The following is a 23937-nucleotide window of genomic DNA, read 5'->3' as shown; positions in this document are numbered from 1 at the left end:
TCTTCTTACTTATAAGGTTTTGAATAATCAGGTCCCATCTTATCTTAGGGACCTCGTAGTAGCATATTACCCCAATAGAGCGCTTCGCTCTCAGACTGCAGGCTTACTTGTAGTTCCTAGGGTTTGTAAGAGTAGAATGGGAGGCAGAGCCTTCAGCTTTCAGGCTCCTCTCCTGTGGAACCAGCTCCCAATTCAGATCAGGGAGACAGACACCCTCTCTACTTTTAAGATTAGGCTTAAAACTTTCCTTTTTGCTAAAGCTTATAGTTAGGGCTGGATCAGGTGACCCTGAACCATCCCTTAGTTATGCTGCTATAGACGTAGACTGCTGGGGGGTTCCCATGATGCACTGTTTCTTTTTCTTTTTGCTCTGTATGCACCACTCTGCATTTAATCATTAGTGATCGATCTCTGCTCCCCTCCACAGCATGTCTTTTTCCTGGTTCTCTCCCTCAGCCCCAACCAGTCCCAGCAGAAGACTGCCCCTCCCTGAGCCTGGTTCTGCTGGAGGTTTCTTCCTGTTAAAAGGGAGTTTTTCCTTCCCACTGTAGCCAAGTGCTTGCTCACAGGGGGTCGTTTTGACCGTTGGGGTTTTACATAATTATTGTATGGCCTTGCCTTACAATATAAAGCGCCTTGGGGCAACTGTTTGTTGTGATTTGGCGCTATATAAAAAAAATTGATTGATTGATTGATTATGTGTTTGTCCTACATCTGGCTGATGTCTGTGTTGGTAATGTAACACGTCGTGTGCACTGAGCCGTCATTTCCAGCTGTTAGTGAGTCATTTTTTTACCTTGTCTGCATATATAGTAATGGTAAATGCCACACTGACAGAACCATTTATGAACATTAATACACATATGGGTGATTCTTTAACTACGGGCACTATTGGCCTTGTAAATGTAATTTCCACCACACCATTGCCTTACAATATAAAGCACCTTGGGGCAACTGTTTGTTGTGATTTGGCGCTATATACATGTGCTCTGATGTCACTGTTTATCTCCATAGAAACTACCCAAACAATCTTTCATACAAACTGTTTAAAGGGACATTACAGTGTTGTGGTGGAAATTACGGCAATAGTGTGGGACAACTACATTTTGTTTAAAAAAATCACAACAGTTGTATGACATTGAATACCCCAATTATGTTTTGATTATTTTACTGATATTGTATTCAGAGATATTTTAAAACATTAGAAAAAACGTTTCTTTACCATTCATTTTTATCATTGAAGATCAAAAGTCTGGGTGTGGGACAAGCACAAAACAGCAATATTTGCATATAATAATGCTGAAAAAAGGTGAAAAAGTCATCATAGACTACTAGAACAAATTTCTTAACACACTTTCATTGTAAAGATAACTATAAAAGTGTGAAATTTCCCCTTTTTTCTGTTTTTCATACAATATGATCAAAGGACATAATAAGTGCCCATAGTCTAAGAATCACCCATATATGCAATTTATTCTTGCAAGAAGTTATGTAGTGTGTGAGTGAATGTGGTGTGCATGTGTGACCCCCATCACCTTACCGTATGACATGGACCACTCCGGCACATCCTAAGCCATACGACCGACCGCAAGCAACAACGGAAATGGGTCCAGGACGCAGGGCCCCAGGAGAAACCAGGAGAAAAAGGGCAGCGGAAGGGCACAGGGGCCAGGAAGGGCAGCCACCAGAGCCACTGGGTCAACACGATGAACCAACAGGGGAGCAGCCCGGCAGTTCCGGAACGCACCCCCGACACCCCCCTCCCCCTAAGGAGGCACAGGAAGCAACCCCATACCCAAGGGAAGCATGAAGGGTGCAGGCATGGGCCAACCAAAACGGGGGGGGCCCCCAGAACCACACCACCTGGACCACAGTCTCCAAAGGGAGGAGCAAGCGGCGGTGGGGACAGGGGGGCAAAGGAGCCAATGCAACCGAACCCAAAGCGGGCAGGGACCACCGAGCCATATGAGGGCAGGGCCCGGTCCCCAGACAAGAGGTAAGACCCAATCCCCCGGGCCAGGAAGCACACAAGGCCCCCTAATCCCAGGACTCACCCAGCGCATCCAGCAGGACCCTCCAAACTCCCCCCAGCCCCCAATCCACTCCCGGTCCCCAGACAAGAGGTAAGACCCAATCCCCCAGGCCAGGAAGCACACAAGGCCCCCTAATCCCAGGACTCACCCAGCGCATCCAGCAGGACCCTCCAAACTCCCCCCAGCCCCCAATCCACTTCCCACCCTGGACCCCACCCCAAGCACCAAAGCCCAAGATTAGGAGACCGCCCAAGCGAGAGCATTGCAGCACCCCACCCCACGGAGACCACAGCCCCCAACCCCCCAGCAGCCGTCCACCCCCATTGCCAACACCCATGCCCCACCACCACCACCCACCCCCCAATGGGCCATGGGACCCTGGGCCCCACAAGCCCCAGAGTAGGGCCCCGAGACCATGGCAGAACCAGTGAGGCAGAGCCCCACACATCCACAGGTACCCGGGGCCAACCCCACCATAGTTGTTATAGTTAATCTCCTTTGCTGTGTGCGATCCCCAAAGTGAGCAAAGATAAAACATTGCATTAAAAGCAGGGCAGGAGACTGCAGTCAGTGAGTGTACGAGGCATTAGAGGTGGCTCTGATTTTTTTTCACAAATGGCATGCAATTCCTCCTTCGTGTGCTAGTTGGCTTCAATCGTGTGATGTGTGAAGATGGGTTTTGCATGTTTCTTCACATTCCTTCGGTCAACTCTCTGACGTTGGCATGCAGAGGTGAACGGAGCATTAAGGCGTACTAGCAGAGGTGATATCGTAATACCGGAGCTCAACTCTTGCATTGTCTTAGCCTGAGCATCAAAGATTTAAACGTGTTGAAAATTTTTCCGGGACTGCGACAAACATCAGTGTTGCCCAACTGACGGTCAACTTTTCACTTTCTGTTGTCAAATGACGGGCTAATTGTCAAGAGTGTGAATGCTGCATTGGGGATTAAAAATTGATGTGTTCTTGAGCAAGACATTGATCTTTGGTATAAGGTTTGTGTTCACCTGGATCTGCAGGTGGTCCTCAGGTTGTAGGAATTGGTGGCTGGAATGTACTTTTCAGTTTCAGTTCGAAACCACATGAGGGTTGATACTGGTGTGGTGTGGAATCCCATAGGGGTGGAGTAACACACAACAGGAAGTGTATGCACCCCAGACAATCAGTCAATCAATCAATAACCTAACCTAAAGGTTAATACCAGATTTTTTTTTCATATTTTAGCCTAAAAACCTAATGTTTATTGCATAGAAAATCTTTAACTGAGTTGGTCAAGACATCTTCAGGCTTTGGGTCCTTTGCACATCGTGCTCCAGCATTGTGTTCTAGATTATCTGCCAACATGTAATTGAGTCTTCAGTCCTCTAGTTTTGTTTATGTTTCCTGCTCTGTCTCTTCGGAGGATCCTTGGGTAACGCTGGAACAACTCACTGTCAAACGAGTGGTTACTTAATAACTTGCATTATGAGGGACAGTCGGCTGTGACATTTTGGATCAAACGTAATTCTCCTTGATGATCCAGCATGAAGGTGCCACAGTGGCTGAAGAAGGAAAAGTTCCACCCCACGTTTCACCTGGCTGCAGCAGATAGATGGTTACTTTTGAGAGGTGGCGTCTGCCTGGGTGGTTGCCATCCAGGATTCATATCAAGGCGGATTCAAGATGTGGTGACTCAGGCGAAATGCACCACCAGTGTATGCACCTTTACCCGACTTTTAACTAATAACAACTTGCTGATGCTTGAAATCATGTTGGAATTAAAAAAATAAAAAAAAATCTGATAATTTTATAAGGTAAGACATTTTTGTGCGGTTCAGTTCACACTATTCTAAAAACGATCACCGTGTGTGTGTGTGTGTGTGTGTCTCCAGGTGTATGCCGAACCACTGTGAACACGGCGGGCGCTGCAGACAGACGTGGGATAGTTTCAGCTGCTCCTGTGATGGAACCGGATACACTGGCTCCGCCTGCCACACTTGTGAGTACAGGAATGTGTCGCTGCGGCTTTCAGTGAGTGGCACGTTGCTCCACGTGCATTTGTTTGATTTGACCTTCGTCAGTAAGCCTTTGACAGATTAAAGCATGCTTGCATCCAAAGCCATTACTTCTCTTCAGATATATACAGTGTTTGCGCGCGTGTGTGTGTGTGTATATATATATATATATATATATATATATATATATATATATATATATATATATATACGAGGTCTGTTAGAAAAGTATCCGACCTTATTATTTTTTTCAAAAACCATATGGATTTGAATCACGTGTGATTACATCAGACATGCTTGAACCCTCGTGGGCATGCGAGAGTTTTTTCACGCCTGTCGGTTACGTCATTTGCCTGTGAGGCAAAGAAACCTGGTTACAGCAGGATGAATATGTTAGTTTAAATGAGTCAACACCCCCGAGTCACACTAACTGCCAGAATGCTCGTAGCACGGGCCAAGGCGAAGGATTAGCAGCAATCTTCCATTCCAGCTTATTAATTAATCAAAAACCCAGACAGAGCTTTAATTCATTTGAAAGCTTGACTCTCAGTCTTGTCCATCCAAATTGGAAGTCCCAAAAACCAATTTTATTTGTTATTATCTATCATCCACCTGGTCGTTACTGTGAGTTTCTCTGTGAATTTTCACAGGGGAATAAGTTTCATTACAGTAGAAGTCTTTCAGAAAGCGCTGTAACTAGGTTTAAGGATATGATTCCTTCTTTATGTTCTCTAATGCCATATACCAACACAGTGCAGAGTAGCTACCTAAACTCTGTAAGTGAGATAGAGTATCTCGTCAATAGTTTTACATCCTCATTGAAGACAACTTTGGATGCTGTAGCTCCTCTGAAAAAGAGAGCTTTAAATCAGAAGTGCCTGACTCTGTGGTATAACTTATAGTTAGGGCTGGATCAGCTGACCCTGAACCATCCCTTAGTTATGCTGCTATAGACTTACACTGCTGGGGGGTTCCCATGATGCACTGAGTGTTTCTTTCTCTTTTTGCTCTGTATGCACCACTCTGCATTTAATCTTTAGTGATTGATCTCTGCTCCCCTCCACAGCATGTCTTTTTCCTGGTTCTCTCCCTCAGCCCCAACCAGTCCCAGCAGAAGACTGCCCCTCCCTGAGCCTGGTTCTGCTGGAGATTTCTTCCTGTTAAAAGGGAGTTTTTCCTTCCCACTGTCGCCAAGTGCTTGCTCACAGGGGGTCGTTTTGTCCGTTGGGGTTTTTCCGTAATTATTGTATGGCCTTGCCTTACAATATAAGGCGCCTTGGGGCAACTGTTTGTTGTGATTTGGCGCTATATAAATAAAATTGATTTGATTTGTTTCTGTCGCTGTAAGGACTTCCCATGGAGCGGGACGTCACGCAGCGCTTCCAGGCGCCGTCGTCAGGGTCACCTGATCCAGCCCTAACTATAAGCTTTAGCAAAAAGGAAAGTTTTAAGCCTAATCTTAAAAGTAGAGAGGGTGTCTGTCTCCCTGATCTGAATTGGGAGCTGGTTCCACAGGAGAGGAGCCTGAAAGCTGAAGGCTCTGCCTCCCATTCTACTCTTACAAACCCTAGGAACTACAAGTAAGCCTGCAGTCTGAGAGCGAAGCGCTCTATTGGGGTGATATGGTACTATGAGGTCCCTAAGATAAGATGGGACCTGATTATTCAAAACCTTATAAGTAAGAAGAAGAATTTTAAATTCTAGAATTAACAGGAAGCCAATGAAGAGAGGCCAATATGGGTGAGATATGCTCTCTCCTTCTAGTCCCTGTTAGCACTCTAGCTGCAGCATTTTGAATTAACTGAAGGCTTTTCAGGGAACTTTTAGGACAACCTGATAATAATGAATTACAATAGTCCAGCCTAGAGGAAATAAATGCATGAATTAGTTTTTCAGCATCACTCTGAGACAAGACCTTTCTAATTTTAGAGATATTGCGCAAATGCAAAAAAGCAGTCCTACATATTTGTTTAATATGCGCATTGAATGACATATCCTGATCAAAAATGACTCCAAGATTTCTCACAGTATTACTAGAGGTCAGGGTAATGCCATCCAGAGTAAGGATCTGGTTAGACACCATGTTTCTAAGATTTGTGGGGCCAAGTACAATAACTTCAGTTTTATCCGAGTTTAAAAGCAGGAAATTAGAGGTCATCCATGTCTTTATGTCTGTAAGACAATCCTGCAGTTTAGCTAATTGGTGTGTGTCCTCTGGCTTCATGGATAGATAAAGCTGGGTATCATCTGCGTAACAATGAAAATTTAAGCAATGCCGTCTAATAATACTGCCTAAGGGAAACATGTATAAAGTGAATAAAATTGGTCCTAGCACAGAACCTTGTGGAACTCCATAATTAACCTTAGTCTGTGAAGAAGATTACATGAACAAATTGTAATCTATTAGATAAATATGATTCAAACCACCGCAGCGCAGTGCCTTTAATACCTATGGCATGCTCTAATCTCTGTAATAAAATTTTATGGTCAACAGTATCAAAAGCAGTAACAGAACAAGCACAGAGATGAGTCCACTGTCTGAGGCCATAAGAAGATCATTTGTAACCTTCACTAATGCTGTTTCTGTACTATGATGAATTCTAAAACCTGACTGAAACTCTTCAAATAGACCATTCCTCTGCAGATGATCAGTTAGCTGTTTTACAACTACCCTTTCAAGAATTTTTGAGAGAAAAGGAAGGTTGGAGATTGGCCTATAATTAGCTAAGATAGCTGGGTCAAGTGATGGCTTTTTAAGTAATGGTTTAATTACTGCCACCTTAAAAGCCTGTGGTACATAGCCAACTAATAAAGATAGATTGATCATATTTAAGATCGAAGCATTAATTAATGGTAGGGCTTCCTTGAGCAGCCTGGTAGGAATGGAGTCTAATAGACATGTTGATGGTTTGGAGGAAGTAACTAATGAAAATAACTCAGACAGAACAATCTGAGAGAAAGAGCCTAACCAAATACCGGCATCACTGAAAGCAGCCAAAGATAACGATACGTCTTTGGGATGGTTATGAGTAATTTTTTCTCTAATAGTTAAAATTTTATTAGCAAAGAAAATCATGAAGTCATTACTAGTTAAAGTTAAAGGAATACTCGGCTCAATAGAGCTCTGACTCTTTGTCAGCCTGGCTACAGTGCTGAAAAGAAACCTGGGGTTGTTCTTATTTTCTTCAATTAGTGATGAGTAGAAAGATGTCCTAGCTTTACGGAGGGCTTTTTTATAGAGCAACAGACTCTTTTTCCAGGCTAAGTGAAGATCTTCTAAATTAGTGAGACGCCATTTCCTCTCCAACTTACGGGTTATCTGCTTTAAGCTGCGAGTTTGTGAGTTATACCACGGAGTCAGGCACTTCTGATTTAAAGCTCTCTTTTTCAGAGGAGCTACATCATCCAAAGTTGTCTTCAATGAGGATGTAAAACTACTGATGAGATACTCTATCTCACTTACAGAGTTTAGGTAGCTACTCTGCACTGTGTTGTTATATGGCATTAGAGAACATAAAGAAGGAATCATTTCCTTAAACCTAGTTACAGCGCTTTCTGAAAGACTTCTAGTGTAATGAAACTTATTCCCCACTGCTGGGTAGTCCATCAGAGTAAATGTAAATGTTAAGAAATGATCAGACAGAAGGGAGTTTTCAGGGAATACTGTTAAGTCTTCAATTTCCGTACCATAAGTCAGAACAAGATCTAAGATATGATTAAAGTGGTGGGTGGACTCATTTACATTTTGAGCAAAGCCAATAGAGTCTAATAATAGATTAAATGCAGTGTTGAGGCTGTCATTCTCAGCATCTGTGTGAATGTTAAAATCGCCCGCTATAATTATCTTATCTGAGCTAAGTACTAAGTCAGACAAAAGGTCTGAAAATTCACAGAGAAACTCACAGTAACGACCAGGTGGACGATAGATAATAACAAATAAAACTGGTTTTTGGGACTTCCAATTTGGATGGACAAGACTAAGAGTCAAGCTTTCAAATGAATTAAAGCTCTGTCTGGGTTTTTGATTAATTAATAAGCTGGAAAGGAAGATTGCTGATAATCCTCCGCCTCGGCCCGTGCTACGAGCATTCTGGCAGTTAGTGTGACTCTGGGGTGTTGACTCATTTAAACTAACATATTCATCCTGCTGTAACCAGGTTTCTGTATGGCAGAATAAATCAATATGTTGATCAATTATTATATCATTTACTAACAGGGACTTAGAAGAGAGAGACCTAACACCCCATAATCTCTCATCAGCCGTTAAACTTTTCACCGAAAATCAGCTAAAGTTCTCGAATAGTGTCCACTCGGATATTCCTCACAGGTCCAGAAAAAATTTTGATAAAGCAACGCGCGCCGTCTCGAGCAGCGTGTGAAACAAAGGAATTCAGCCGAGAGGGCTGAACCACATCTCACTCAAGGCCTGCCCACAGGGAAATGATGTCACCGACACACGTGAAAAAACTCACGCATGCGCCCGAGGGTTCAAGCATGATTGATGTAATCGCACGTCTTTCAAATCAATATAGTTTAAAAAAAAAATTAAAGTGTCGGTTTCTTATCTAATAGACCTCGTGTGTGTATATATATATATATATATATATATATATATATATATATATATATATAAAACACACATAAAGGGCTAATTCTGTCTGTCTGTCTGTCCGGGATAAACTCCCAAACTATAATATGAAAACTATATACTAATACTAAAAACTATATATATATTCTGAATTCTCATGACATGGGGAACAAACTGGTACCATTTTTTTAAAAGTTCTGGGCAACCAATAATTTAATGCTTTAATGTATTCTCTATCTATTTCAATTTCAATTTTCAATTTTTTTTTATATAGCGCCAAATCACAACAAACAGTTGCCCCAAGGCGCTTTATATTGTAAGGCAAGGCCATACAATAATTATGTAAAACCCCAACGGTCAAAACGACCCCCTGTGAGCAAGCACTTGGCTACAGTGGGAAGGAAAAACTCCCTTTTAACAGGAAGAAACCTCCAGCAGAACCAGGCTCAGGGAGGGGCAGTCTTCTGCTGGGACTGGTTGGGGCTGAGGGAGAGAACCAGGAAAAAGACATGCTGTGGAGGGGAGCAGAGATCGATCACTAATGATTAAATGCAGAGTGGTGCATACAGAGCAAAAAGAGAAAGAAACACTCAGTGCATCATGGGAACCCCCCAGCAGTCTACGTCTATAGCAGCATAACTAAGGGATGGTTCAGGGTCACCTGATCCAGCCCTAACTATAAGCTTTAGCAAAAAGGAAAGTTTTAAGCCTAATCTTAAAAGTAGAGAGGGTGTCTGTCTCCCTGATCTGAATTGGGAGCTGGTTCCACAGGAGAGGAGCCTGAAAGCTGAAATGTAAAAGCTGCTATTTATCTTTTATGGTTACTTGATGTCACTGAGAAAGTCTGAGTACAAAAAGTATAAAGTGGTCAGAATTCTAATTCCACTCTCCCCATCCTGATGATGTCATCAAGAAAGCCTGAGTACAACAATTAGAAAGTGGTCAGAATTCTAATCCCCCCCATCCTCCTGATGATGTCATCAAGAAAGCCTGAGTACAAAAAGTATAAAGTGGTCAGAATTCTTATTCCACTCTCCCCATCCTGATGATGTCATCAAGAAAGCCTGTGTACAACAATTAGAAAGTGGTCAGAATTCTAATCCCCCCCCTCCTCCTGATGATGTCATCAAGAAAGCCTGAGTACAAAAAGTATGAAGTGGTCAATTCTAATTCCACCCCACCCAAACTATAATATGTAGCCCTAAAAACTATATATATATATACTTTCACTTTAATTCTTTATGGTTACTGGGCAACCAATAATTTAATGCTTTAATCTATTCTCTTTGTCTATTTATCTTTTATTTTTACTGGGCAACCTGACACTCTGGATGACCAGGTCAAGCTGCCCTTTGGTCACACTGTTCATGACATATGTGACTTGATGGCCGAAGTCTTTCCAAACCTCCACCGTAACTACCAGAACCACAACTGGCTAAGCGAGCATGCTATCCTTGCTCCAAAGAATTTGGCAGTGGATGACATCAATGCTGAGGTTCTGGCCCAGCTTTCAGGACAGGCCTCCAGCTACATGTCAGTTGAAACAGTGCCTGATTCAGATGAGGTGGTTAACCACCCAGTTGAATTGCTTAACAGTCTGTCACCAGCAGGCCTCCCACCACACAGCTTGGTGCTCAAAGTTGGTGCCCCAGTCATGCTCCTGCAGAATCTCGACCCACCCAAGCTCTGCAATGGAATGCAACTCATAATTAAGAAGTTGATGCCAAGAGTCCTGGAGGCCACAGTAATGATAGGCAAGAACAAGGAAGAAGATGTCTTTATACCAAGGATTCCACTTATCCCATCAGAGATGCCATTTGAGTTCAGGCGTCTGTAGTTCCCAGTCAAACCCAGCTTTGCAATGTCCATCAAGAAGGCTCAGGGCAGTCCCTTAAGGTGGTTGGACTGAATCTGGCAGAGCCTGTGTTCTCCCACAGCCAGTTGTATGCCGGCTGCTCCAGGGTTGGCAACCCAGAACAGCTGTACATCCACTCACCAGGTGGCAATACAAGGAACATTGTCTATCAAGAGGCTCTTCAAAACTAATGGCCAGAAAACACTAAGTGAAATTCATGAAGAAATTTTTCTCCATTCCCAGCGCTGCCATTCCCGGGTACCCCAGCTAGTTAATATATATATATATATATATATATATATATATATATATATATATATATATATATATATATATATATATATATATATGTGTGTGTGTGTGTGTCACAAAGTAAGATAAAGAAAACACTAGCTTAGTCCACAGATTTACAAAAAAAAACATTATCTCATCAATAGTAATAACTAGCTAGTAACCAGTAAGGGGGGGGGGGGGGAGCTTTGGGTAGCTACATGCAACAGTGTTACACAATTAAATTACAAAACAAATGTAATTGTAATCTGTTTCAATTAACAATGAAATAAACTGTAATGAAATAAGTTAATAAGTTACTAGTTAAAATATTGATGATTACATACAGATTACATTTGGATATAATAAAAAAATACCTAATGTGTAAAATATTAATTTAGTCTTGGTTGGTTTACAGCTTCAGTGTGCAGGAATGGCGTTTAATGTGTACAACCAAAAAGCCTTTGAGACAAATTTGATTGTTTTTGATTGGTCCTTTCTTTTTTCTTTTTTTATTTGCACCGTCTTACTGTCCAGTTTAAAATATTTGTTATAAAAGTACCCAATTTTCCAGAGTGTAAGTTGCACCTTTTTGCTGTATTGAAGTGTACTATTTATTATTGGCATTTATTCTTTTATTGTTAGTTTATTTCGTGTAGTGCTTTGACTCCCGGGGAAGTCTCATATCGTCATCATAGTTATTCTCATTAACAATGGATGTGTAATATTTTGGTGTATAAGTTGCACCACAGTATAAGTATCAGAACCTCCTAAACTTGTAAAAAAAAAAAAACTCGTAACTTATAACCTGGAGAATACAGTAATTAAACGTAATGTTACATTACTGTGAAGTAATTTAAATAGTTACATTACTCGTTACATTTTTAAATGGAGGGACTAGTAATCTGAAAGGTGTTGTATTTCAAACGTTCCCAACACTGCCAACAAGTCTGTTGGAGTCAAGTCTGGGAGCATGCACTGGTGCGGCACTTCACTGCATCCACAAGACCACTGAACTGCCTTGCATTAGTCTTCTGTGGTTTAGTTTCCACAGAGACTTCCATAGAAATGAATGTGTAAATAAATGGTTGTCACGGTGCCGTAAACATATGCTATGTGGAAACGTGGGGACGATGGAGTGGTTTTGTACTTTATTGTATACAGAAGACACCTGATGATACATCAAAGCCAACCCAAAGAAGCTGAGACTTTGGACGTCAGTCAACATAGTTTCTGGTTCTGTTTTGTTTTGTCATATAACATATACTGATCTGCCACCTGCTGGACATGTCTGTCTGTGGTACACCCACCATAGACAGACAAACACATTCACCCCTCACACCTACAGCCAATTTAGAGTTTCCAGTTCTCCTAACCTTCATGTCTTTGAAAGTGGAAGAAAGACGGAGCATCCGGAGGGAACCCACACCGACATGGGGAGACACAGAAAGGACCAGATGGGAACCAGTACCAGGACCTTATTGTTGTGAGGCAACAGTGCTAGCCACTAAACCACCGTGCCGTCCATGTCTGGGCCTGTTGCAAGGAGTAATCTCATCATTGCAGGCATGATAGAAATTAGGAGCAGGTGTGGATGGAAGAAGTTGCATGGAGTTTGAAGTTAGTTTTTTCTTGTTTATTTAATTTCCAAAGGAAAAGTCTGGTGGTCATCAAGGCTTGTTTTCCCCAGCTGGATTATACTGAGCTCAGCAGCATTCCAACAATAAATTCCTGTTGTGCATTCAGCCTCATGAAGAGACATAGAACAGGAGCATTATAAATTTTCATTGTCTTGAGGCATTCATTTGCATTGTGCTTTATTGGCTTGATTAAACGTGTGTTTATCTACAACCACTTGACATTAATTGTTTGGAATAACATTTAACTTTTACGCATTTCGCAGATGCTTGTGTCGAAAGTGACTTCCAGTGCAATCAGTTTTATGCAACATCCTGAAATTCCTTTCAAATTGGTGATCTGCTGAGCAGCACCAGTCTCCAAACTCTTGTATAGTACACTTCTACATTGGGAAAAATTTAAATTTGTGAATCCTGGTGGAGGCAGATAAATTACAAAGACTTTTTCAACGTTGCTGTATAAAGTGTACTGCCACCTCTTGGAATTTTACTGAATTAATCTTGGCAGTGGACTGTGATAGCTTTGAGTCTGTTTTAGTCTCTAGAAAACATAAATCCATGGGATGCCAATTTGTGAATTAGTATCTCTGTTGCCAAGGCAAAATGTACAAGACAGTAAATTTTATGGAATAAAAAATCATCTTCTGGGGCGACATTTGGTTCCATTCCAGTGCAGTTATGTTGACTTTATCAGTGAGTGAAAGCAGCTCGATCACAGCGTATTAATCAAGTTGTTCCACTCTGATAAATTCTTACTATGATAGAGTTGATTTCACTCTTTGATCAGTGACGAGAAACAGGACAGATGTAGTCCCAGGAGAGCAAATTTCAGTCTGCAAAAGTGAATTTGTACAGAAGTCAACATTATCTACTCTTCATTCATTTATTCAATTTCTGCCACTTATCTGGGTCCAGGTCATGGTGTCCGTTGACCAATCAGCTCATTCAATTCACTCAATTATTCACTCAATAACACCAAATCACTACATAAATTGCCCAAAGGCGTTTCACCTGGGTAAGGTCGAACCTTACCAGCTGCCGTGAACCAGTACATAGGTGACAACGGTAAAAAAAAAAAAAAAAAACTGCCTCCTTTCGATGCAAAGAAGCACCGGTTCTACTCGGAGTCCCTCCCAGATAGTCAACCTTCTCATCCTGTCCCAGAACGTAAAACCAGATACCTGATGGAGCAATTTCATTTCTACCGCTTGTATCCATGACCTAATTCTTTCTGTCATTACTCAAAGTTCATGACCATCAGTGTGGGTAGGAGAACCTCATCTTCTGGCTCAGCTGCTTCTTCACCACGCCGGTCTGGTGCAGCGTGTGTCAAACATCAGCCGCTGCCGGAATCCTCCTATCGATCTCACGCGCCATCTTTGAGATACTTATTCGCCCCAATTGGAGTAATAACTCTTCACTGACCCAGAGGGGACAATCCACTGTTTTCAGACAGAGAATTCTTCCTTAATTAAAGATAGTTTATTCTTCTTTAGGTCTTGAGCACATTTGTAATATCGTTAAATGTGTGATAAAAGTTGCAGGGTTTTTTTTGTGCTTTAGATTAAAGGCTCCTCTTTGTTTACATCCCTGATTCATTCTTCAGGTTACATCTTCTTCCCCATGAACATAGTAACTTATTGCTGTTGTTACATTTGGATCTGGAGCTAGAGCAAATGGAAGGAGGAGCTGAAGTGTCTGGGTTTGAAATTGTTCTTGATAAAGACTGAGGCTTACAATGATCTCCTGGACTCAGCCGTCAGAGGTCTAACTCTGAGCATTATCCAGCATACACATGCTTCCATGTTCATTACCCCAGTGGTTGGAGAAGGTCAAGGACATGCCCATGTCTCACTGTGCCAAATGGATGGTTAATATTGAGAAGTGAGGATGGACTGGTTGACTGCCTGCATGATTGTCATTCAGCACCCAAGATGGTTCTATGGTGTTGAGCATGCTCCCAGACTCAACTTGTCAAGCTCACATAGACTCTCAGCACTGACCTTCATGTCTTTGGGTCCAGGGAAGACCAGTGGAGTCAAGAGGTCAGTGGACAGAGGTCTTTGGCTAATGCTTGCAGAAGAATAAAGTCTTGGTACTTGCCATCTTACTCTATAGATGTAAGACCTGATCACAAATCAGTAATCTAAGGTAACAACACGGTGTCTTTGGTATTAGGTCTTGCTGGAGGATCCTTGGGTATGTGTAGATTAACTTTGACAAATGAACAATTATTTAGGGAGGCTCCAATAAGGGTGTTACTTGCATTGTGAGAGACCATCAGCTAGGACATTTTGACCATATGATGCACTTTCAGAACACAGGTGCCTAAGTGGTGAGGACCTCAGGAGGACAAGGAGATGCCCACATTTTGTCTGGCTGCAGTGGATAGGTGTTAGTTTTGGGATGTGGGGATGCACCAGTTGTCTGTCTTAGTTCTTGCCCTTCACGACTCCTGGCTGTTGCACATTGTAGTAGATGCAGTGACGTGTGGTACCAGTGCTAGTCCTGGATCTGATCTGAATGCGCCACTTCTGTCCATCCCTGTCCAACTGCTACAGGTGTCCAGTTCTTCACTACATTTTGTATTCAATGCCCAATCTGTTGTTTGTTCATTATTTATGTCTCTTCTCCCAGTTTGAGACAAATATTAAGAAAATTATGCAATTATGCTAATTTTAACAGGCCCACAAGAAACCATTTGTGACAGAGATACATTTTTTGTAAGGCAAACGACAATTTTACTGTGAGCAGATATTTTGGACGTTACAGAACATGTATCTGAAACAGCTGTCGAGAGGGGAAAAAAAAGGTTTTCTCCTGCGTCTGAACAGACTCTCCTCAGTCAAGACGTTTCACTCAAAAAGTCACAGTCTCTAAGACTTCTGTGAGAGTGTAATTCTTCTCCTCCTCCCCTCACTTTGTGTCTGTCTGAGAGGATCAACACAAACATAACATCAATATGTTGTCAGATAGATTGCTAGAGTGTGGGGGACAAGACTGCACTTCTTGACATGTTCTGAATAGAGACTGGCAACCACATTATATTGCCTTCCGGATGGGAAGAAAAAGGAAATCAACTTCCAGCACTGAAGTGCTATTTTGGATCCATTCTGGCATTCCCCAGTATAATTAATCAATCTTTAGTCGTTCATAGTGTGACAAAGACACAGCAAAGGATGGCACCTTTGTGCTGTCTTGACATGAACTAAAGAGATGGTGATGTGGACGCTTTGGTCTCCTGGTAGCACCAAATAAAAAGTTAGAGGACTAACGAGGACTTTCTGACGTGCCCCGTGGAAATTATGCATGCATGAACCAAATGTAAATTCAACTCTTCCAACTTCTTAATGGTTTTTTGCTGTGGACCAAAGTTTTGGATTCACAGATGAATCATCTGATCCTCAGGGTCCTTCTTGGAGTCAAGCAACTAGATTCGGTAAAGAGATACAAAGATGGTGAAGATGTTGAGTGTGTATTCGTGTTTCAGATAAGATATTTAAACGTTATGGATCGGGGTGGGCTGTACAACAGCATCATAATCATCACTGGTGTGATAATCTGTCATCGGGATCCCATGGTGGCGAGGAACATTGTTATTTGATCGATTCCCGGGTGGGATGGTGGACCCTGAGATGACTGAACAGGCCCAGTCTTGATGTAGACTCTTTCTGACAGATGCTGCACTTGGGAGCTGCAGGAAGCGTCTGCTGGTGAGGATCTCTCTCTCTCTCTCTCTCCTTCCACTTCCTCTTCTTCTCCTCTGTGTTGTTTGCCAGTATATTTTCAAAGACTTCCACTCCCATGTGGATCATTCCTCACCAGCTGGCTCGGTCCTTTGCTTGTTCTTCTCAGGTCCTCCAGTCAATGGAACAGCTCTTGAGGTTGTGCTTCAGGAGGGCCTTGTTGCATTTCTTCTGCCTTCTCTGCCTTCCCTCAGCTGGGAGTAGAAGAGCTGCTTGGGAAGTTTGCGGCCATCCATCCTAAGGACGTGACCTACCCACTGAAGCTGGATCTTGATGATGAAGATACGCTTGATGCTGTTGAGCTTGACTTCAGCCAGCACTGTTTGTTACGGTAGTCTTCCCACCAGGATGCAGAGGATACTCCTCAGGCAGTAGTGGTGGAATCGCTCAAAGGTTTGCAGGAGGCCGTGGTATGTGGTCCAGGTCTCAGACCTGTACAACAGGGTTTGGGAGTTTTTTAGTACACCAAGAAAAAAATAACAACAAAAATAATGCCAAATATCCATTAATTTTGAGATCATTAAACATCTTGGTGCAGGTCTGTGCCACTGTTCATAGTTTATTGTTGTTGTTTTTGTTTTTTCCATGTTCTGTTGAGTCAAACACCTGTTTAAATACTTTTCATATAGACAGAACCCAGAATGAAATTTTCTCAATAACACACATTAGTCATGGAAATGGTTCAACTGAACCAGTGGATCTTTTGTGCTGTGCCTCATTTAAACCTTAACACATCTGTGGACCTTCTTAGCATATAAAACTAAAAATGTTTGATCCACTAAGTTTTTCACTCAAATTTTAACTTTGAAGGACCAGATATGAAAATAAAAACAGTCCAGGTTCAACTTTGCCGAAAAACAAAACAAAACAACATTTATTACATGGATTATATGGTGCAAAACTAGTATTGTGATATAATACAGTCACCTTACAAAAAGTGAAAAATACCATGATATTAATTTTAGGACATACCGCCCACCCCTACTGAATGATTAATTATGAGGGATTTTTTTGTATTATAAAAATGTCCCCCACAAAACTTTTTTTTCTTGGTTTAGCAGGAAAAAAATGACAGATTGGTTTCTGTAGCTGTGACTCAACAAGCCAAGACTAATGACATTCTAGTTTTATTTTTGCTCTTCTTGTCTCTGTGGTGACCTTCATGTTTCTAAATCCTCAGCATTTGAGACTGAGCTGTTCCTGGAAACAGCCAGTAAACTGAGGTAACAATTGGATGGCTTTGGTACCAGGTCTCTTTGGGGTATCCTTGGTTTTACCGTTGGTTTTGTGTATGCTGTGATAAGCAACATCAGCGCATGCTCCCAGACGTGATTTGATTCTAATGGATTTTGGACCCACGTGGTGTCAGATATGTTATTATTTTGGGCTGTGCCTGAGAGTACAACCCAGAGAGAGGACCCACAGTCAGGGACTCACAAGTGAACTCCCTCCTCGGTCTGACTCCATAGAGGCACCCTGATTTCTTTGTCCTGGTTGAGGTATCAGATGTTTACATTTCTGATCCACATGAGTTTTTAATTGCACTTTGTCCTGTTTTGGAACGATTTTTGTTTTAGAGGGAAGTGTTTGGAAATGTATCAAGGACCTCCAAATGTGAGACTCTTTTAGAAATTGTTGGATTACTTTTGGGGGTTGGTAGGAAGTTACTGCCACAAGTGAAGCAGTTGATGTCTTCTTCACAAGTGAGGTTGACAGATGTGTTGGACGTGTGTGTCAGCGGTAATGTCGGCATTGCTTCAGACTATCGTGGTAAAGAGGACAAAGGCAAAACTCTCGATTTACCATTTGATTTGTGTTCCTTACCAGGTGATTTGTGTTCTGACGTATCAATCACTGTTATACTTGGTGTAGTGACTGAAAGAATCCCATTGCAGATAGAAGTAATTGAAATGTGTTTCCTTCACGGGGTGATGGGACTCAGACTTGCCTTAGGCTAAAGAATTCTGATGCCCAGAAGAAAATCAGATGACTACTGCTACTCATTTACCGAGCACAGAGTTAGTTGAGGTGGTTTTGACATCTGGTTAAATTGCCCCTGGATGGCTACTGTTGGAGATTTTTTATGGATTATTTATTTGGGACAAGATGCTGAGGTGGAATCAGGTCCTGCCTGACAGATTGTGTGTGGTATCTGACCTGGGAACACTTTGGGCTCTCTTAATATTTCTACTTAGTACGAGGTCTGTTAGAAAAGTATCGTACCTTTTTATTTATTTTTTAAAACGATATGGATTTGATTAATATGTTTTTACACCAGCCAAGCTTGAACCTTCGTGCGCATGCGTGAGTTTTTCCACGCCTGTCAGTTACGTCATTCGCCTATGGGCAGGCTTTGAGTGAGCACTGCTCTACCCCTCTTGTCGTCGTTTCATTGCGAGGAAATGGCCGAATGATTTGGGCTTTTTTTCCGTCAGAATTTTTTCAGAAACTGTTAGAGACAGGCAGCTGGAAACCATTCGAAAAATTTATCTGGCTTTTGGTGAAAATTTTACGGGCTTCACAGAGAATAAGGAGTGTTACTACAGCTTTAAGGACGGCTCACAATGGCACACAGCGCGCCGTGCTCCGAGCCGCCATCGAGAGGCAGAAACCACCACATCATTTCTAAACGGATGGCTGTGTGGCGCCAGGACCATCGTGTGCAATTTCTCTGGTTATCACAAGAGCTGGACATCAGCCATTTTCCGGCAGATTTCACTTTTAACAAGAGATTTTGTCATGGAAAGCCACGCGGAGGCTTCGTGCGTCACAACGGATTTGCTGATGAAGCGAGACAAAGGAACACCTCCGTTTTAGAGTGTTAGAGGACAAGTTGGGACATGTCCAGCTCTCCACAATTTCTCTTATACTCACTCGACTGGTAAGCACTGATAGCCGAGATAGGCTTGTCCCAACTTGTTCTCTGGCACTCCGAAACGGAGGTGTTCTTTTGTCTCGCTTTGTCAGCTGTATGTATTTAGTATTAATAAAATATAATTACTCTAAATCAATAATAATGACAGTATTTATTTAAAATACAGAAAGTATATTGTTTGAATTGCATAATAATTATGTTACCTATACAAGATAAATGGCATAGGTAACATAATTACATTATGTTACATTACAGATGTGACATCGTTGTTCACCTGCATCCCCACCGCTGAGGCCGTCTCAGCTGTGAGGCAGAGACTGCTGGAGGATGTGTCTCTACTTGAAAGGACCAAACTCACACCAGACCACATCTGCCAACTCTTGGAGATCTGTCTCAACACCACGTATTTCCTATTTAGGGGGAATTACTACAGGCAGATTCATGGTTGTGTGATGGGGTCTCCGTTATCCCCCATTGTGGCCAATCTGTACATGGAGCGAGTGGAAAGACAGCCTTAACGTCTTTCACGGGCATCCCTCCCAGTCACTGGTTCAGATATGTTGATGACACATGGGTTAAAATCAAGCAACAGGAGGTTGAGGACTTTACAGAACACATCAACTCGGTGGACTCCAATATCAACTTCACACGTGGATGCCAGAAACAACCATTTAGCCTTCTTGGACTGTGATGTTACGATTGGAGGGAACAGGCAGCTCCAGACAGGGGTTTACAGAAAACCCACTCACACTGACCAATATCTGCTCTTTGGCTCAAACCACCCCCTTGAACACAAGCTCGGGGTGATCAGGACTCTTCAGTACAGAGCCCCACAGGTGCCCACAACTCCAGAGGGAAGAGCTAAAGAACAACAACTTCCGGAAAGCCCTCACAGTATGTGGGTACCCACGATGGTCCCTGGACAAAGTGCAGAAGTTCCAGAGAACAAAGAGACCAGATAGACAGGAGACAGAGACAAGAAGAAGAGTGTCTCTCCCTTATTTAGCAGGAGTAGGGGAAAAACTACAGAGGATCTTCAGACAGCACAAAATCCCAGTTTACTTTAAACCGGTGTCGTGGTCTGAGTTTGCGCCGGTCTCATTTTACCACGCGCATGCGCAAATCGATTTTTTTGCGCAGTCAACTTCCGGGAGGTCTAGAATTATCATTTCTTGCGGCAATCTTCAACCGAGCAGACGTATTTTGAAACACACACTTTTGATTCAGAAAATTTGAAGTGGGACTATATTTGTGATCTTTTTTTTTTATTACCATTTCTTGCGGCGATCTTCAATATGGAGGAGGAATCATTTGTTTCTGAGCCTCAAAATGAATGTCAGGAAAACGCACACCCCAAAGAAGAGCGAAACCAGCGATTTTCAACATTCAGGAAAAAAATGTCCCAACTGATAGTCTTCCTACAGACTGGGAAGTACTCCAGTGATGCAGACAAAAAGGACCATCGCAACATCAGGAACCAGTCCAAGAAACATGTTTGGGATGAAGACAGTAACTACATATCTTTTTGTTTACTTCTTGTGGAATGGTACAATACACGAACTGTAATCCTACTCAGTTATACAAATCATCATTTTTACAGTGTTAATGGGTTCATTTCAAATACAGAAATCCCATACTATGTTGCCCTGGTAAGTTCAGACTGGTATATATAGTCTAAGCTGGTAAATTCAGACTTGCAGGCTGGAAATTTCAGAATAGCTAGGTAACTAGTAACCAGAATTATAATGGTTAAATCAATAAGCATCAATATAAAGTGACAGGGTTTACTTGTGGTTCCAATTAAAAAAAAAATTAATATATTTGCTTGGCAAATTTGGACCAGGGTCAGTAACACACAAGTCTCAATATACCAAGATGGTAAAATCAGACTGGTGGTAAGTTCAGACTGTGGCTGCTACAGTCTCATTTTACCTGGTAAATTCAGACCGGTGGTAATCTCAGACTGTGACACCGGTTAACACCTTGAGACAGAAATTAGTTCACCCTAAGGACAGGATCCCTAGTTACAAACAGAGCAATGTAGTGTATTCTATTAGATGTCAGGAAAACTGTAACTAACACTACATAGGTGAGACTAAGCAACCTTTGCACAAAAGGCTATACCAGCACCGCAGAGAGGGCACCAGTGGACCTCAGTCTGCAGTTCATCTCCACCTTAAAGACACTAACCACACTTCTGAGGACAAGGAAGTTAAAATCTTAGCCAGAGAGAAGAAATGGTTTGAGAGAGGGGTCAAGGAGGCATACTATGTGAAACAGTTGAAACCCAGCCTTAACCGGGGAGGGGGTCTGAGACACGCTTTGTCCACTGTTTACAATGGGGTACCTAGGTCAAAGCAGTTTCAGTCTTTTGTTCGTGGTAATGAGTCATTCACGTCATCAGGAGAGTCGTCAAGGGATCCATCAGGAGAGGCATCCGTCCCATCATTAGGATGGACAGCTGCCCTGTCATTAGGAGGGTGTTAACTAGAGCACAATAGGTGCTAAATAGAGCTATTGTTTAGTCACTAGCCTATAGCAGTCTGCCTCTCGGTAGGAGGGGTCTGGTTAGGTTTAAAACTCCAGCTTTTGTGGCTTCTGTTTATTCTTCTCTACAAGAGTTAAGACAGAAGTCAGACTACCAGAGCAAGAATTTTAGCTGAGGAAGCTTCTGCGATTTGAAGCGAAACGTCCTTGCGTCAAGCAACCCAGTCCAGTCGAAGATTCAAGCTTCTCTACTACTTAAAGGTTAGGGTTAAATATTTCTGTTGGATGTGGTGACTAAATTATCTCTCTCCTTTAAATCTCATTTAAATGCATTTTAATAAGAAAAACTGCTTTGGCAGCCATTTTTTACTGTATTTTCTGGAGTATAGGTCACACCAGAATATGTTGCAGTGGAGTAAAAGTCACTCCTTTTTTTAATCTTTTTTCTTTTTTTATATATGTTATCAGGTCTTTAATTTTGGATTTTTGTCCATTATTGATGTCTACTTTTATTGTTGCCATTTATTCTTATAAGACTTTATTTTGTTTAGTGCTTTGGTTCCTGTGAAAGTTCTAAATAAACTGTCATTCTAATACTTACTATTAAAAGTCAATGTGTGAATTTTCTGTATATAAGTTTCATCAGGGTATAACACCTCCTAAACAAGTAACTAGTAAAAACAAAAAAACAAAAAGAAAGGCATAACATACTCAAACACGGTACACTATTTTAAAAGTCTGGCTTATTGCCTGTTTTTATTTCTGAGAACATCCTGTTTTGGGGTCTTCCAACATTTGTTTAGTTTAGTTCTGGGAGACTGAAGAGGTGGTCTTGCCTCCTTTAATAAATGGTGAAATGTTTGCTGTTATGAGAAATTGAGTTTGAAAGATTATAACCAAAGTTGGTATCTGTAAACTTGTTTAACTCTGTGAAACTGTATATCTACAGCTGCTATATCAATTTAATTGACACTGAAGAAACCATGTGCATGAATACTGAACCCAAAACATTTGCTTTCCTCTACACTTCTAGTTATCATCTCATGGGTCACCACCCTGCTGCTGGAGCTCACCTGACGTGCATGCTTTCCAAGTGTACCTGCTGCAACCACTGTTGGCGTTTCCACCAGTTAGCAGTGGGTGGAACAGGACAGGTGATCTCCAGGAGCAGGGTTGAGTATTCCTGAGATTCTACCTGGATGACAGAATCTTCCCCATGTCACTTCTCACTATTACCTGATTTGTTTGCAGTCCACAAACAACAACAGCAACAACAACAACAACATTGTGACTGGGTGACACAAAGAAATGTTACCGAGTCCAACACCTTAAAACTGCCAGCATGACATTTGTGGAAAAGATACTTGTGTTCGTCTGTGGTGATATAATGCCTAACTGGCAACAGTTTGACATGTCCAAAGTGCATGTGTGAAAACTGTCATTTTCATATGGACCTCTTCTCTAGTGCCACCCCCAGGCTACAAGATAAGGGAGAAATTCATGAAAATTTTGTAGTTCTCACCAGAGAATTAATACTGCATTGACTTCCAGTCAACTTCATATTTTTTCCCCTATGTCTGATAAAAAGCCAAACATTGAGAAACTCATGTTCCACATGTTCAGTACAGATACTTTTGTCTATGTGGTTTGTTGCAACAGTCTTGTACAGAATTGCTGTGTTTTTAATGTTGACCCTGAAGTTAACTTCAAGAACAGCCAGTTCTGCCTGGACGAAAAGCTCAAAATGAGTCTGAGTTCTCAAAACTGGAAACAGAGATGAAGGTGAACGCTTTGTTCGGTGGAACTAATTTAGTCTGTGACGTGACACGTACATCGCCGTATATTGCTGGTGTTAATTCTGGGTGATGGTTCCAGCAGCTGGTCAGAAACATGGTTTTATACTGTTTGATTGATTTTGAATTCTTCACCTCTCCTGTTGCACCACATCAGTGGTTGGTGCAAAATACTAGTCCTCCTTTTTGTTTACAGTGACTCTTATCAAAGAAAGCAAAATGAGAGCGGATGCTTTAATTTTAAAACTCACAATAACCATAATCCTGTGCATTATTTAAAATGCATTTTCATCCAGTCTAGGAGGCTGGAACCATGCTGGGTTTCTTTGAGTCTGGGATTGGTCGGTCATTATGTACAGAGGAGCAGACTCATTTACTTTTGTTATGTAGAATTAAAGATTCTTGTCTGGTCTCAGCTTTTTAGCATCATAAAGTGGGAACAGTGAAGACAGCATTAATATAAAGCATATGAAGAAGTGAAAGAAAGTAAAGTGCAGTTACGCGACACATACAGTCAGAAATGTGCATGACACTTCAGAGCAGTGAGTGGCTTTAGCAAAAAAATTAAAAAACAAAACAGTGGTGGTGTTAAGGGCCCCTTCACACATAGTGCGAAGTTTGAAGGAAGTGCGCATGATGCAGGAATCGTGTGCAAACCG

The 23937-nt window shown here is 41.8% G+C and overlaps 1 protein-coding gene across 1 annotated transcript in view; it reads left to right on the top strand.

Annotated features, from left to right (window-relative positions):
• cntnap2a (contactin associated protein 2a) overlaps nucleotides 1–23937 on the top strand; it is a 1233088-nt gene that overhangs the window by 806109 nt on the left and 403042 nt on the right. Inside the window, 1 exon segment of the mRNA XM_034162408.1 lies at nucleotides 3905–4011. Coding sequence (XP_034018299.1) covers nucleotides 3905–4011 — 107 coding nt within the window.

This window comes from Thalassophryne amazonica, chromosome 1 (genome assembly GCF_902500255.1).
Source record: "Thalassophryne amazonica chromosome 1, fThaAma1.1, whole genome shotgun sequence".
NCBI lineage: Eukaryota > Metazoa > Chordata > Actinopteri > Batrachoidiformes > Batrachoididae > Thalassophryne > Thalassophryne amazonica.
Note: the sequence above shows the minus strand (reverse complement) of the source record. Positions and strands in the feature narration are given on the sequence as shown.